The sequence below is a fragment of the Camelus bactrianus genome, chromosome 5 (genome assembly GCF_048773025.1).
Source record: "Camelus bactrianus isolate YW-2024 breed Bactrian camel chromosome 5, ASM4877302v1, whole genome shotgun sequence".
Lineage (NCBI taxonomy): Eukaryota > Metazoa > Chordata > Mammalia > Artiodactyla > Camelidae > Camelus > Camelus bactrianus.
The window spans coordinates 18,315,828-18,332,340 of record NC_133543.1 but is presented as its reverse complement, the minus strand read 5'-3'; the positions used below and the strand labels follow the sequence as shown (position 1 = coordinate 18,332,340).

General features: G+C 53.5%; 1 protein-coding gene across 3 annotated transcripts; it reads right to left on the bottom strand.

Moving 5' to 3' along the window:
* Positions 1–678: 678 nt before the first annotated feature.
* C1QL2 (complement C1q like 2) lies at positions 679–3,134 on the bottom strand. 3 transcript variants are annotated; one of them, XM_074363214.1, is made up of 3 exons: positions 2,301–3,134; positions 2,001–2,255; positions 679–1,400 (listed from the first exon to the last, which is right to left on the bottom strand). In XM_074363214.1, the coding sequence occupies exons 1-3, from the start codon at positions 2,682–2,684 to the stop codon at positions 1,221–1,223; spliced, it is 819 nt and encodes a 272-aa protein (XP_074219315.1). In that variant the 5' UTR covers positions 2,685–3,134; the 3' UTR covers positions 679–1,220. The 3 variants fall into 3 exon arrangements, with proteins under 3 accessions (XP_074219315.1, XP_074219316.1, XP_010953155.2); XM_074363215.1 differs by having other exon boundaries at positions 2,001–2,248; positions 2,306–3,134; XM_010954853.3 differs by having other exon boundaries at positions 2,001–3,134.
* Positions 3,135–16,513: the final 13,379 nt, after the last annotated feature.

The window sequence follows — 16,513 nt, the reverse complement described above, 5'->3', positions numbered from 1 at the left end:
GTTCCACCCCAAGGAATACAGCCTATCTCACTTACCACACAGCTCTGGGTGACTTCAGGGAGCTGGATGGTCCACAGAATTGCCCCAGTTTACCAGCAGTTTACCAGCTCCTTAACGGAGGACGGACCCAGCTTGGGTGTGTGTTAACATATACGGAGGGGACTATGTGCCTGAGTGGGTGTGTTTCTTCGGGGATTTCTACACTTCCTTTTAGGGGCAAACAGCTCAGAGATCACCTGATGGCTAACGCCTCTTTCACGCCTCTCATTTTGCTGAAACGCCTCCTCTTCCTTTTCCTTCTCCAGAAACTCCTGTCCTTTGACCTCCTTCTAGGCTGGTAGCCTGAAGATCCAAACCTCCCTCTCCTGTCACCCTCTAACTCTCACTCCCACCCTCCTCTAGGCCCCTCCAGTTCAGGGCTGCTGCCCTGCCCAGTGGAGACTCCCCCCCACAGGGTGACATGCTGCTGTCACATCTCCCCACATCTTTTCACCCACCCCAGGTGGCAGGGAAAAGGCTGGCCAGCCGGGCATAGATGGAGGTATTCAGTGCCCAGTCTAGGTCTTTATGGTCAAGGAGGACATCTGGAGGCCCGGTCCTGGGGCCACGCTGATACAGACATCGGAGCCCAGAGTCTAAAAACATAATTTAATGCATCGTGGTGGATCTGAGGCGGGACCGCGGTGGGGAGGTGATTTTTCTGTTTGCTGGGATTCTGCTGAGGGTGGGATTTTGGCTGATGGACAGGGACATTTGCCAAGTATTTTAGGTCACAAAGAACGACATGCCAGGGAGCTCTTGCTCACTTTGGCCGACCTCGGTGGCCAGGGCTGGGAGCCCTGAATCTCAGGACACTGCGAGGAGGAGGGGGACAGGAAGAGGGCAGGTATCCCGGCCACACCTGTCCAGTCTGATCAGTTTGCCAAGTCTGTGCTGATGCCTCGCTGGGGTTCAGGTTCACACCCATTTCTCCACTTGGGCATCCCCCTCGCCCTTCCTGGGTTGGGGACAGGGGCCAGAAGCACAGCCCAGAGCGTGGCGAGTGGCAGACACGACAGAGGTCGGGAGAGGGGCAGGAAGGACAGCAGGGATGTGTCTTTTCCAACGATGTCAGGAAGTGTCAGGAAGTGTCAGGAAGCAAGAGCGGTCCTCCACAAAGAGCAGAGCGCCCCCGTGGGCCTAGCGCGGCCTAGAGGCCCCACCTTGCGCTCCCTGCGCCTCTAATCCGGGTACAGAAGAAAGCCCGAGAACGTGCTGTATTTGTTGTTATTGCCTCCGTGCGCCTTCCCGCCGTCCAGCTTCACGTACACCTCATCCCCTGAATCAAGGTGCAGCACCACGCTGTTGCTGGCATAGTCGTAGTTCTGGTCGGCGTCCTGCGCGATGGCGCTGGCCCGGACCTGGGGGCGAGATGCCAGAGCGGGTGAGCCCGGGTATCTCTGCCTGGGCCCTTGCCCGTCCCCCAGGTGCCGCCACCTTTGTCCCGTCTTCCGCCCGCGGGTCCAGGGTCCACGCTCCCACCCAGGCTCCACGGTCTCTCTCCAACTTAGCCAACTCCTTCCCGGTCCCCTATTCTCGGCAGCCGCCGAGTCCGGGAAGGAGGGGGAGAGAGGACTTCGTGGACACTGACCCAGCGGGGAAAGGTGGGAACCAGGGGCCGGGGTCGAGAGGAAAGGAGAAGGGAGGGCACAGGGGAGAACGGGGCTCACAGGGAGCTAAAGAAGAATGAGGTTTCCAGGGACCCCACGGGGCTGAAGGCGGATATAGCAATTGCGGGAGAGTGCAGTTTGGTAGCGGGGTCTCCGGGCGCTGGGAACACAACCTCTGGAGCTACATTTGGATAAATGCCACCAGGGCGCATTGGGAAACAGGATGTTGTGCTGCGCTCCTTCCCGGGGCTAGCTCGGACGCTCTCGAGTGGGGAGGAAGGAGGCTGGTTTCCCAAGAGGTGGGAACTGGGGTCTACTGGGATTTGCAGGAGAAGGGGAGGGGTCACTGACCTGCCCGTTCTTGCAGAGGTCCGCCCACATGCTGGTGCCGTCGCCGCCGCGCATGAGGATGTGGTAGGTGAAGAAGTAGATGCCACGCACCTGGCAGCTGAACTTGCCCGTAGTGGGGTCGTAGTGATTGCCGAGATTGGTGACCACGTCGTCGAACTTGAGCACCTCGTAGCCTTCGTGGGGGCTCTTAAGACCCACGTAGAAGGCGATCTTGGGACCGCTGAAGGCGGCGCTCAGCGCGCCGGTCACTTCGCCCTCAGAATCGCCGCCGCCCCCGGTTCCGCCACCCACCACCCCGACACCGCCTGACGCGCCAGCCGTCAGCTGCAGCCCGGGCAGCCCGGGCCGCCCCAAGTCGCCCTTCTCTCCTGGGGGACCCCTGGGTCCAGGTGGGCCCGGCTCTCCTGGGGGGCCCCGCGGCCCCGGCTTGCCGGGTCGCCCTGGGTCGCCTTTGGGTCCCTGGATGAAAGGGGGCGGAGGGTTGGCGCTCAGGTCCTGCATGACTTCCAGGGCGGCAGTGCTGGGTCCGGGTGGCGAAGCCTTAGCGCCCGCGGGCCCCCCTCCGGGTGCAGCGCTGTAGGGGTCGCAGATCATGCGGCAGGTGCCCATCATCTCGTAGTGAGCCGCGCCGGGGGGCGCCGCCTGCAACAGCAACGGCAGGGCGATGAGCAGCCCCAGCGCCATGGCCAGGAGCACGCCGACGGCCGCCAGGCAGGCGCGCCGCCGCCGCTGCCACAGTCGGGAGGCGACCGCCACCAGCTCCTCCTTGCCGCCCGGGGAGGTAATGGTGGGGCGGCGCGGGCGGCCCCGCTCCCCGCGCTCGGGGGCCGACTCCGCGGGTCCCGGCCGAGCCCCCGACGTGGCGACCCCTGCTCCGGGCGCTCAACTACTTCAGCAAGAGGCGTCCCGGCCCAGGCGCCGATGCCCACCGCACTGGGGCTGCTCGGGAAAGCCGCGTAGCACGGAGCGCATGGCGGGGGGCGCACAGGACGAGCCCGGCGCCCCACGGGTCCCGGTGGCGGAGGCCGGTAGCGCTGGGTGCGGAGGCGGCGTCCCGCGAGGGCTCGGCGGCGCTGCCTCCTGCCCGGCTGGGCTGGACTCGGCGGGGATCCGCGCGCAGTGAGGGCTCCCGGGCTCCGCGGCGCGCTGCGCTCTGCTCTGCTCTGCTCTCCCGCTGCTCGCTGGCTCCCGCGCGGAGGGGGGAACCCAGCTACCCTGACGTAAGGAGTCCGGGGCTGAGCGGCGGAGGCGGCGAGGCAGCGCGCGCTGCCATCACTCGGGAGACGGCGCCCTCATGTCATCAGCCTTCGGTCCTCCTCCTATCGGGCGGCGTCCTCGGCAGAGGCGGCAAAGGCGGCAAAGGCGCGGTTCCTCCTGGCGGCGCCTGGGAGCCACAAGTGGGCGCAGCGGGCGCAGCCCGGGCTCAGCTCCTCAAGGCACACCCACCGGTGGCCACACTCACGCGCCTCCCACCCACCGCACACTCAAGGGCGCACACAGGCCCCTCCACTTGGCCACGAAGGCTCCCGGATTCCCGATGCCAGCAAGGTTCTTTCAGGGGATACCTAATCCATCCCCCTGGCTGTAAGCAGGACCAGACCTAAACCCAGCAAGTCAAGAAGAACATCAGCCCCATGAGCCCCAAGAGCAAAGAACTTTCCGGAAGCCCTTCTGAGTTACTTGTTCAGAATGAAATAAATCTCACTTCTGGAAGGTCTTTCAGAACCCTAGCCTGAGGATCCCAAGCTGCTGTAATAGGCTTCAGAAGGCCACCCCACCAACTCTTTGAATGACTCTTTGAAAAACTCAAAGCCCCAAATACACGAATTAGTAGCCTCAGCCTCTTTCTTCCACCCAGAGAATGGCTGGCCCTTGTCCTCTGCATACGATTCATTTAAATCCAGATCCCTGACACCCAGCACTTGATGACAACCTTGGCACACTCAGCATCAACTCACAGCCTGACACTACAAGACAGACCCAGACAGGTGCCTTTGGGCATCCCCAGTCCCTCCTACTGAGGTGGGTTTAGTTATTTAAAAAATACTCCAAAGCTATTCTGAGCCAAAGCTGTGACACCCAGTTTAGAAGGAAACTATCCATCTCCAGTGCAGCTTGTGAAGATAAAGGACAGATGGGAGATGTTTCTGTGTAGTGGGAAAACCTCCAGCTCAGAAATCAAAAGCCCTGTCTTCTGATTCTGCTCTTGCCCTGTGTGCGACTTTGGGCAGGTCATTCCCTGCTCCGAGACTCCGTTTTCCTAAAAGGCAGACTCCTGCTCCAGCCCTCCCTCACAGGAGAATGCACCAGGCCAGGCCTGGGAGGAGAGTCAGTGGCTGATGTCAGTGTTTTCAGAGCATCAGTATTTCTGGAACCACCATGCGCCCTCCTGAGGCTATTGCTTTGAGGAGAACATTCGTTTCTCAGGTATTGTGTTCTCATGGGTTACTTAAAAATCCATTTTGTTTCCCTCTGGTCATACTGGGTCAGTTCCCCTCCCTATTTCACATTGCTCCAGCCTGTTCCTCCTTCGGTGTTATCTTCCAGGGCATGACAGATCTGGCACCTGGCAGGCTCTCAGTGCAGATTTGTGGAACAGATGACTAAACCTCGCCTGAAGTAAACAGGATCCAGGAGAGAAGGTGGAGAAGGGACTTATTTATTGAGCACCTACTGTGATGCATCAGGCCCTTTGCACGTGCCAATTCACTTACTCCTCCCAATACTCCTCCAGATTAGCAATCATTCTCCCATTGTTCAGATGAGAAAACAAAGGCTTAGAAAGGGCGAGGTGCTTGCCCAATGTCCTTCACCCGTATGATGGAGCTGGACTCCTCCTCCCACCAGACCAGGGGCTCTGAGAACCTGGCAGTGAACACAGCACTGGCAGCTAGCTCCTAGCCACATGCTCCACTGGTTTGCTGGGTCCTGGGAGCCCTCCCTTCCCTGCCTTAGGGCCACCTCTAGAACTAGGGAGCCACACTCTCTGTTCTGGCTCTACAGCTTCCTGTGTGAACTTAGGCAAATTGCTTCACCTCCCTGAGCCTCAGTGTCCATATGTGTAGAACGGGAATGACAAACATCCCTGCCTCCAAGTTATTGAGAAATTAAATGAGTTAATTAAGAAAAGCCTTAGACCAATAGCTGACTCTTATAACAACTGATACTTTGGACCTCCACCATCACACTTAAGACCACTAAAGTGAGACGCATGGGCAGTAAACAGGGTGGGGGAAATGGATTTTAAAACACAGAGAGACCCAATGATCATCCACATGCTCTAGCTTTCTCGGAAGCAAAGAACGGTGACCGCACTACCCCTCCCACAGCCCCCACAGACTGACCCCGCTCTGGCTTCCTGCCCTCTATCAAGACTGCCCAGTGTTTCCAGTCACCAGTTCCATCTGGACAAACATCTTCCAGGCAGAAACTCAGTTTGAATTCCTCAGCCCTGAAGACCACTCATCCCCAAATCCCAGGGCTTTTGCCCCTACAGGATCTAGGCAGGAAAGAAGCAAGAATGGGCAAAATATCTGAGACTCAGGCTGTCATTCTTACAGACCTCAGGCAATGCAGCCTTTCCTGGGGATCAGCATTACTGGGGATTGGCATTCCTGGGAGCAACTATGGCCTTGCAGGGAGGAGGGACAGGACAGGGACAGTAGCAGCTAGAGCAGGCGGAGAGTTGGCAGCCTCCTCCCCACCAGCAACATGAGTCATGAGGTCCTCCCTCTATTCCACGTGGCAAAGCCAGACTGAGTGGCCTGCTGGAGTGTTTGACACACCTCCTCATCTGCCTGGGTTGTGCTCCCCCTGAGTGATCCACGTCACCATCAGTTACTATCTTCTCATTAATATTAATTATGAACTTTATTAGCATGTTGCCTTCCACTTAGACCGTGGTTTTACATTTCAAGGCCCAGTAATGATTAAAATCTGTCCCAAATTAGCCTTATAATCCAGCCTGCATTCCTTCCACCAATATCCATTGACAACCTACTATGTACCCAACCAGTCACCTCCACCCTCTCATGTCATAAAGCCCTAGTGTTCTGTGACCTATAGCTTGACATTTGGTCACACATTGTCTTATCTGGGATTTTAATGATTCCTGCCAGCAATGAGCCCCACTCTTCATTCATCTGCATTTAGTGACTTCGACCTGGGATGACTGTCCCCCCCATCCCTCTGACTCGTCCCTAATTATCCTTCAAATCCCAGCCAAGTCCCTTGTCAGAAGTCTTCCCTAACCCCTCCTTAAGCAGAATGAACAATTCTTGCCCATGTACCCTTAAAGTAACTTGACTGTATCTACCTTTGCCATCATGTATCATACAACCAAATTTTTGTTGACTTGTTAGCCTCCCCATATCGGGTGTGAGCTCCAGTAGGGCAGGAATCATGTCATTTATTCATTCATGCATTGTATCATTCATTTTTTCCACAGATATTTATTGGCCCCTATTGTATGCCAGCCACTGTGCCATGAGCCAAGTGTGCAGTGGAGAACAATACAGGTGTGGTCCCTTCCATCCTAGCTGTTTGGCAAGCCTTATGTTGTCTCATGTCATGGTTTTCTCAAGAGTAAAAAAAAAAAAATTTTAATGTACTCTTTATGGTGTAAGAGCAAGAAAGGAGGGCAAAGAAAAGCTCCAAGTTTGTCAGTCACTCAATTTCCTGTTAGCCTTTGCAGAAACCAGTGGTTTTCATTCCTTCCTTCCATCCTTCTTTCCCTTCTTCCTCCTTCCCTTTCTTTGTTCGTTTCTTATTCACTCATTTATTTGCTCACTCATTCTCTCAGTAAGAATTTTATTGAGCAACTACCATGTGCAGACTACTGTGCTGTGCTGGAGTTGGGTGGGTGGGGGCATGGAAGGGAGGATTCAAGATAAGGTCCTTGCTAAAGAGCTCATAGTGTAGTTGGAGGGACAAGACTAATACATAGAGGGCAGCCAAGCATCCACGTAAGACATTTAGTTAGGTGGTGTAGACAAGGGGACAGGCAGGAAGAGGCTGTTAAAACCAAGGCACTGTGGCCATGGCACTTGAGGAAGCCTGTCCCAAGATGAAGAGACAGAATAACCTTAAAGCACAGGTGATATCTGAACTGATAAGCAATCTGGGTGGATAATGGTGGTGGAGCCTCCCAAGGGGTGCTTGGGGCACAATGGAGAGGCTGGTCTATACAGAGCAGAGGGGACTGTGCAGGGCTGGTGTAGACAATGAGTTGCATATGCTACCTTTCCCAGAAAGCCCCCACTCCCCACAAATATTGATTACTCTGCCCCCCAGCTCCGTTTTCTTTATGCATCACTTTTGGACTTTCTGGAGCTATTACTGTAAGCATTGCCCTGAACCTTTCTTTGTATATCCAGCACCCAGCCCCTCAGTCTTTGACTGTATTTACTGAGTGATGGCTTTGAAAAAAAAAAAAAAAAGATAAGGGAAATAATATTTTCCACCCTGTGCTGGGCACTGGGCTGGGCATTCTATGGGGTCTGGGTACCACAGCCTCTTCCAGTCCTTTCAGGCAGTAACAGGTGACCGATAGTCCCGGAGGGTGCGTGAGTCTGAGCACACAGGCTTCCGCTCTTCTGAGAGGCTGGGCCACCGTGACCTGAGGGCTCTGTTTCCACTTCCAGCTCTAGTTCCTGAGATGCTCACAACCAAAGCGGGAGGAGTAAGAGCACTCCAGCCTCAGCCCCTGAAGACAGTCAGGCAGCCCTACTCAGGAGCCAATAAGGAGATGCCCTCCAGGCCCATTAGCCCAGAAGCAGCAGCAACACTTTTGAGTCAAGAGGGTCAGCCAGCCCCTGTGAGTCCTTGCCTGGCTCTCTCAGAGACTGCGGCTGGAGCCTAGATTGTCTCTGCTCTGAGGAGTTGGCCCTGACTGAGTCTTCACAGAGCTGCGAGTCTGTAGCTGTCCCTGATCTGCTTTCTCCAGGGCCCAAGCCCCCTGTAACGCCTCCAGCTGCCAGAGACAGCTCTCTCTGAAACCCCAGGGGATAGTGGTTTCAGCGAGGACTCCCCCACTGAGCCACAGTGTGCCAGGCATTCAAGCCACATTGCCCACCCTGCTTTTCTCAGTCCTCTAGCAGGCACTGGAATTATTCATCCAGGCGGTAAGGATTTACTGAGTGCCTACTACGTGCAAGATATGGGGGAATCTAGCTAAAAGCAGGAACGCCATGCCCTTGCTGGCTGAGTAAGCTTACACAGATTACTTTTCCAGCTTCCTCTCTTGCCTTCCTGATAACATCCACCAAAGGGACCTTGCCTCACCCAAACCATCTATGCCTGGGACTGGGGGTGACACATGTGACAAGTGGCAATCTGATGGCCTTTGCGGTATCCTGCTTCTCTGAGTGACTTTTCCCCTCTGGGAGGCTGTATGGTCTTCAGGCAAAGATCCTGCCATTTGGTCTCCTCTTCCCCTGGGACTGACTGCCCACTCAACATGCATTTGTGGGATGAAAAAGAATAAGACAGGAAATCCAATGCTGGGTGTGTTTTCCCCTGGGCAGTACAGCAAGCCACCAACAGCCCCAGAGGCCGCTAGAGAAGTGTAACTTCTTGTTAGTGTTTTCTTTGCAAGCTTGTGCATACTTTGTGTTGTTAATAAAGCAAGTTTCCATGTCCAGAAAACACACCTATGGATTGCCAAGGGAAACAGGCTTTTGATCCAAAAGTTCATCCAGGACCACAAGGTTTAGCCCTAGAGGGAGACCCAGCTCTTTGTTCATGCAGATGTAGAACTTGGCTATGGAGCAGGGACCTCCTCCCACCACACCAACATTAACAGGGCAGCTGAAGATACTTCCTGGCCCTGAAGACACAGACAAGGCAGGGAATCCAACAACACAGTGTCGCAGTGCTCCTGGGACCTCAGCCGTTGCTGGGAACTCCTGGAGCACATGGATACATCTTCTGGCACCATCTTTCAGTGAATTCCCTTGTCACCATCTTCTGGGTCCCTGGTAAGCATCTGCTTTCTTTAGAACCCTGTGTTCATTTGATCCAATATGGGTTGGGGGAGGGGGGTGTGGATGACAGCAAGTCTAGCTAAGACACCATCCCGCAGTACAAAAATACCCTGTGATCCTATTAAGACACAGTTCCACCAGTCTCTGCTTGAACAAGCGAAGTCCAGCCCTTCCCCAGGGTGTACCCGGCAGGCCTGCCGCTGTCCATGGTGCTAATGGCTGTGGCTGCCAGACTTCCCTTGACAGGAAGGGATCAGGTTTCAGAAATCCAAGAATTAACTCATGTTCCCCGACTTTGATGTGAGACCATAGCTCTGTGTGGAAACGTTAGACACGCCACATATGCCCTCTCTGTCCTGGTCTCACCCCTGCATAAGAGATTCCCCTCAGGCTAGGCCAGAGGTTGGGTAGCAGAGGGAATCTGCTCTTTCCTCTCTGGCTCCCAACTTTCCTTCCTCTTGGCTACTCATCCTGTGCACCTACTCTGACAGACAGACAGTTACACACACACGCACACACACACACACAACATGAGACACAGCTGTAATGAGGCAACTGCTAACCTTCTCCAATAGCCACTTCTCCTCCCAGTCAGGAGAAAGAGAGAAATCAAGCACAAAGCTAAAAATGCAGCTATGACAACACCAAAAGGGCTTCCTCTAAACTCTAATCATTTTTCTTTTCTTGTGTTGCAAAATATGTGGAAGGAGCACTTGGCCCTGCCCGACTCTCACAGCAGCGCTGTGAGAAGATGGCCACCTGGCAGGCCTGCTTTGGGATATCAGGAACCAGAAAAGTCCACCAGCCCCCACTCCCCAGCTTCCATTAGAGTCCCTCTTAGGCACAAGGCAGCAATTCCCAAAGGTTTTCCATGAGCTCATTCTCAAAAGGAAAAACAAAAGTATTTCTAACTAAAATTTGTTTCGGTCAAAAAATTTGAATGTGTATGTTTGTTTAGCCAATGCACTTTCCAGAACCTTCACAAGGCTAACAGTCATTATGCTATTTCTCCCTGACGTACTTGGCCAGATTTTATGTACTCACCAGAGCATGGATTCTAGAACACTTCCACTTGAGTTCCAGTCTTGGCTCTGCCACTGGCTAGCTGTATGGCCTTGAACAAGCTCCCCAACCTCTCTGTACCGTGGCCTCCTCATTTGTGACACACAGATAATAGCACCTCCCTCAGAGGGTTGTTGTGAAAGTTAGATGAGTTAATGCACGGGGAGCTCTTAGCAGAGTGCCTGGCATGTAATACAAGCCCTAGAAAACTGTCACCTACCGTTATTATTAGCAGGTGACTGATATTTGTAAAACCCAGTGTGGGAAATGCTGGGGAAAGGCACTGTCTATAGACAGCTCCCACAGAAGTTCCACACAGCCCTTTGTACAGGCTGTTTCTTTTTCTCCACCTGGAATGTCCTTACTACTTCAAACTCCTGATGAATTCCTTTTAGCCTTCAAAACCCAATTCAAGAGTCTCTTCCTAGGAGAAGTCTTCCGTGAATCTATTAAAGCAAATGCTCTCTAAAATCTTAGAGCAACATTTTGGCTTAGAGTCGCCTTTGATTAGAGAATTTGCCACAGTAAATTGAAATGATTATTTTATGTATCTCTCTCCCCCAATGGACTATGATCTCTTCAAGGGCAAAACTACGTTCTATTTATCTCTAGGACCTCAGCACATAGCACAATGCCTGGGACACACTTGGTGCTCATCACAGACATGATTAATTACTTGTGAATGCTTGGGTGTTGCCCGGACAGGGTGACATATGAAGTTCTCCACCACTGACTAGCACAATGATGTGAAAAGCATGAATGGCTCACGCCTCATCCACTTATCAGCTGTGTGATCTTGAGCAAGTCACTTGTCATCCTGACACCTGTTTCTTCTCTTAAAAAGTTAGCAATACTCCTTACCCCTTAGGGTTTGAGGATTGAGGTACACGTTAACCCCGCCCATTCCCTCACAAACTTCCATGTGCACACAGATAACTCCAAGCTCTCAGCTCCACCCCACTCCAACCCTTACTTTCTTCATCCTCCCAGCCTCCAAATCCTGCTCGGCCCCTGGGCCACACAGAAGAGTCATTCTCTGAAAATTGAGCACAGCTACATCCCTGAAGCCCTCTGAAAATGCAGATACCCCTACGGAAGGGTACCCTATTGAATCCCCAAATCTTTAGTCTGAATTGGCATGATAGAGGCTTTCTGAAGCAGAGAAGATGCCTGTGCAGCCTGGGAGCTGGGTACCAGACAGCTGACCAGGGGAAGGCAGCCTGGGAAGTGGAAAAAGAATGGATCTCGGTGTCAGTGCTGGGTTCAGATCCTGGCCTCTCATTGCTGACTGACTCCCCTCCAAGCCTGGGCTTCCTCACCTGTCAAATTGGTGTCTTAGCAGCACTTCGCGGCGTGCTGGGAAGGAGCAAATGCGATCGTGTATTCACAGTGCCTGGCACTCCAGGAACACTTGGGCATTTTAGTTCCCTCTCTCCTGCCTTGTCACAGTGAGAAGTGACATGAAGAGAGGAAGGGGTAGAGGCAGGGGTGAGGCTCAGGCTGAAATCAGCTCTTGTGCTGGGAGATTAATTTTCTTCAGGGCTGGCCTGGTGGTTCAGGGGAAGGGAGGTGGATGTGGGGTGAGAGGGCCTCTCCATGCTGTTCATCAGGCTCCCGTCTCCAGAGATGGGAGGAGAGGTGGGCCAGCCTTCCTCCCGCCCTCTCTCCCTTCCTGGCTCGCCACTTGGAGATGCTCTGCCTGGGCTTTCTCAGCCACGGGTCAGGGAAGCTATTCTGCATGCAGGAGGGTGAGCCAGCTGGCTGAGTACAGCCCACGCTGACACCAACACGAGAAGGGTCTGCAGGAAACATAGGTGACCACGGCCTCTGTCTCCAAGAGGAACAGTGAGGGAGCTTCAGAGCCAGGTGTCCCCATGACATCACGGACGTGTAGGGAATGCAAGCGGGCCCGGGCCTGGGGGCCACCAGTGCCAGAGCAAAAGCAAGCTTGCCCTCGGGGGTTGTAGGGGTTGGGCTTGGCACAGGAGCTGTTCCCACTGACTGCATCCTCCCCGGGACCTTCGTTCTTCTTCCTCACCTGAGTCCTGGAGTGGACAGAGGGGAAGGCATGCCTGCTGTGTGCCTGTCGTGTGCCCGGGCTTCACTCATGTCCATGAACTTTCTCCACCATCATCCCTGCAAAGCAGGCACCCAGGGATTTTGGTGACGTCTGCTGTCCAATCAGGGAACATTCGGGGGAGCTGTAAACTTGAATGGGGAAGAAACACATCTTTATTATCACCCTAGTTGAAATTTAGCATTTCCTTCTGTTAGGAAGCTAATAAGGAACCACAATACTTGTGACATTGTCCCCAAGAAGAGTCACAGGTATTCTCACAGTGCAGCACAGCAAGTACAGATACTACGATGCAGCCACCTGACACGTGGGCCGTCACTAACCTGGTTAATGGAACACGTTCACAGCAAAGCACGTGTACTAGCACATCATAAGTTTGTACTTTAAAATATTTTGATAATTATTTCTAAACGAGTTGCTTTGTAACCTTGTGCATTTTATTTTAGGCATAGAAAAGAATCTTCCAGAGGACAGGTCCGTGGCCTCACCAGGCTGCCAAAGGGGATATTGGTGCAAAAAGATTGGGAACTTGTACTCTGGAGCCAGGAGTTTCTGATCCTGGCCTGCAGCATGCTGTGTGACCTTGGGCACGTAGCTTAACTCCTCTGTGCCTCAGTTGCTTCGTCTATAAAACGGGGATAATGATAGAATCCATGACACCTGATGCTTAGAGGGTTAAATGTGATCAAAGGCTTAGCACACTGACTGCTGTACGGTAAGCACCCTGATGCCAAAACAGTTCTCTCACCCTGATTCACTGTCCCTTCCCTGGGCACAGGGAGCTTGCCCAGACCCCTGTAACAGGTAGAATCCCACCAGAGAAACAGAACAAATAGGAGATATATATTAAGGGATTTGTTGCAAAGAATTGGCTTATATAACTGTAAAGGCCAGCTAGGCAAATCCAAAATCCACAGAGCAGGCCAGACGGAGGGGCAGGCTGGAATTCTCCAGCACAGACCAAAGCTGCTGTCTATCCGCAGGTGGATTTCCTCTCTGGGAAGCCTTAACTGTGCTCTTAAGGTCTTTGAACTGATTAAATCAGGCCCGTCCAGACTATCGAGGTAATATCCTCTATTTAAAGTCAACTGATTAGAGACATTAATCACATCTTTAAAAATTGCCTTCACAGCAACACCTAGGTTAGTGTTTGATTGAATAACTGGGGACCAGAGCCAAGCCAAGTTGTCCACACACTTGGTGGGGTGGGTAAAACTCAGTTGTAGAGCTCATACTTAGCATGCACAAGGTTCTGGGTTCAAGCCCCAGTACTTCCATTAAAAAAAGAAAGAAAGAAAGAAAACTAAATAAATAAATAAATAAATATTAAATAAAATTCAAAAAATATTTTTAATTAAAAAAAAAAAAAAAGACTGATCATGTAGCACCCAAGGGGAGGGCAGGGGGTTCCTGGAGAGCTTCACCTAGAGGAAGTGGGTAAAGTGGACCAGTGCTCCCAAGGTCTGCTCCATCTCTCATTTGGAGCCTTGCCTGGGTGCTGTCCCCTCACCCCTCTTGTGTGGGACATCTGGGCCCCTCCACATGCCCACAGAAAAGGTGGTGAGCACTGAGAGGCTCAATGCAGCATTTCTAGGATGCGAACTTGGTCCAGGCCGCACCTGGGACACCACGGTGAGCGAGTATGCCTTGAGGGCCCCTTCCTGGTGGAGGTGGTGACATACAGCTAAGGGACAAGAGCCCCTCGGAAGTACACAGCAGGCGCAGCCTTCACTCAGAGAGACAAGAGCTCTTCGGGGTGGAATTTGGGGAGGGGTCTGCTGGGCTGGTTTGGCCCACTTTGGATTTATTGGCTACTCTGTGAACTGCGGCAGACGCTGGCAGGGCCACAGCCCCTGCCTCCCTACCTAAGGACAGTGCCTGCTGACATTCTGACTGCTGTCCCCATGGTCCTCTGTTCTATTCACACTGAGGCAAAGTCACTTCTGCTTGGAGTCAGAAGGTGGGCAGTCCCTTGACGCTTTCTGTGTGGATGCCCCCTCGTGGCCGAGGGCTGTTACTACTATCTAATCGCTTCTTGCCCAGGTCTTCCAAGTCCAGCCTCTGCAGCAGTAGGGGATGCTTCCGTCTGGGGAGGCCAGGGAGGGGTTCTGGGAGAAAAGGGGACATCATGCAAACCACATGCAAAGGCATGAGGGCATTAAGGAGGGGGATCCTGACCCCTGCAGCCAGGTAAAATATGGGAAGGCAGAGGGAGGAGGGAGGTTACTTGAGAAAGGAATGAGAACGGCAGAGACTGTTGACAATGTTAAAAGTGGGAAACAGCCTTTGCCAAATCCTGGGTCAATCCAGGCTCTCATTAATGTGGCAACTGGAGAGTCTGATCCTCTAAAGGCACTGAAAGGCTTTGTTCTAAACAGCCCCTGCCGGGTCTTCGTTTATGTGACTCATAAAGTGGTGTCAGGCCGAAAGAAACCCAGCTCACCAGTAACAGAAGGGCTCCTGGGACCAGAAAGGAACTGGGCAGGGAAATACCGCCCACCTCAAGCACAGGCCCATTCCCGGTAATGAGGAGGCCTCCACCCTGGGAACATTACCACCCGGAGGAGGACCACACCTTTCTACAAACGCATAACAGAGTTTAAACGTGCAAAGGCGAGCAGATGAGGAGGGTACAAGGCATGTGCATATGACCCTTTGGGGACATCAGCCATGCTACCCGTTTTCTTATGTAATCCTCATAACAACTCCTCCAGAAATAGATCATTAGCCCCATTTTACAGACGAGGAACCCTTGAAGCTCAGGGTTCCCCAAGGCCACACTGCAGATAAATAGCCCAAGGGGTATCTGAAGCCAGATCTACAGGTAGCCTTCACACACTTTTTGCTGCCTTCCACGAGGGTTTGGACATTCGGAAGCCAAGTTTGCAATTGCAATCACAGTCCATCCTCACAAGCCCCCGGGCAGATGGAGAGCACTTTGGTCACGGATATGATCGTGGGTATCATCTCCATTTGACGTCTGATGAGACCGGGGCCTGGAAAAGAGTCAGGTCCCAGCAATCACCAGCCAGGAGAGCTTGGACAAGAGACCCCTGTGAGCCTCAGTTTCATCATCTGGACAGTGGGACTGATGGTGCTGCAGCCGACACCCCGAGACCACACCACCTTGGCACATGCAGACCAACCTCCCAACTGCCAGCACCTGCGTCTCTGTGCCTGAGGAGCAGGGAGGGCTGACCGGCTGCCAGAACTCTGCACTCCGATTCTCTGCCCGGGAGGTGGGATGAATCCTGCCGTCAAAGACTCATCAGAGCAGCCCTTAACCTGCAGCCTGTGGGAGCTGCGTGAAAACCCTACTTCAAGAGGGACAACCCCAAGACTCATGCTGCATGCCTCTCCTAGCCCCACCCTGCCTCCCCACCCCACTCCTGGCGTCTCCTGGCCTCACTTCCCAAATGGACTTGCGCACCTGCTCTCCTGTCTCCAGCTCTGTGGCCTCCCAGCGGAGAACCATGTGCCTCACGCATGCGTATCCATGCCTTGCTGTTTGCGGGGCAGTGATGAGAGAATTTTTAATTTTTAATACTTTCAGGTCGGGAATTTATATCTCCTCTGTCTTCTGATCCCCCCAAGAGTGTGGCAGGTTTTCCCTTCCACCTGCCTCTCTTTCAGTCCCCAGAAGTGTCTCAGGCTCTCAGCTTCCTTTCTTCCAATGACCAGAAGTGGAACCCTGGGCCGTCACCCAGCTCCCTGGACTGTCATTTGGCCTCTGTGCCAAAGTGAGGTTAGGGGCAGGAGAAATCACTGGGCCTGGCTCCTGGTGGGGACTCTATTGGCCTCTCAGCTGTCTGCCCCTGCCCTCTGACATCCAGAAAGTGGCCCCACATCCCACTTGCACGATCTAGAAACCAGGTAGGCTGACAGTGCTGGCACAAGGCTGCCTTCCTTTCCTGAACAGCCTCCTTCCCTCTCGGGGGCGCGATCCCAGCCCCTACTCCCACCCCAGACCTCCAGCCCCTCCCGCACCCCCAAGTGACCTCCACAGCCTCGGGTCCCTGCCTCTGCCCTTCCAAGAAAAGCTAAGCTTTCATGAATATAGTGAATTTGCAGTTTCTTAAAGAGGCTGGAGACAGAGCTTAAACGAAGAGCATGGGCCACAAACGTCGGCTTTCGGGCCTTGGCAGCAGGACACACAGGGTGTTATTCAAATGCAGAAGGGACAGTGTTCTGCCCAAGGGCAGGCCTCTTTGGGGTGGGCAGGTTGGACTTGTAGTGGAGATTCCACACCTGTGCTCTCAGAGGGGCCCAGACAACCCCTCTCGTCCAGCCTTTACCCCAAGATTCAAGTCCAGGCTAGGCTGATCCCCAAAACATGGGCTTTCCATAAAGGCTGGGCCTCAGAATAGGGACAGGGTGGAAGGAAACAAAAA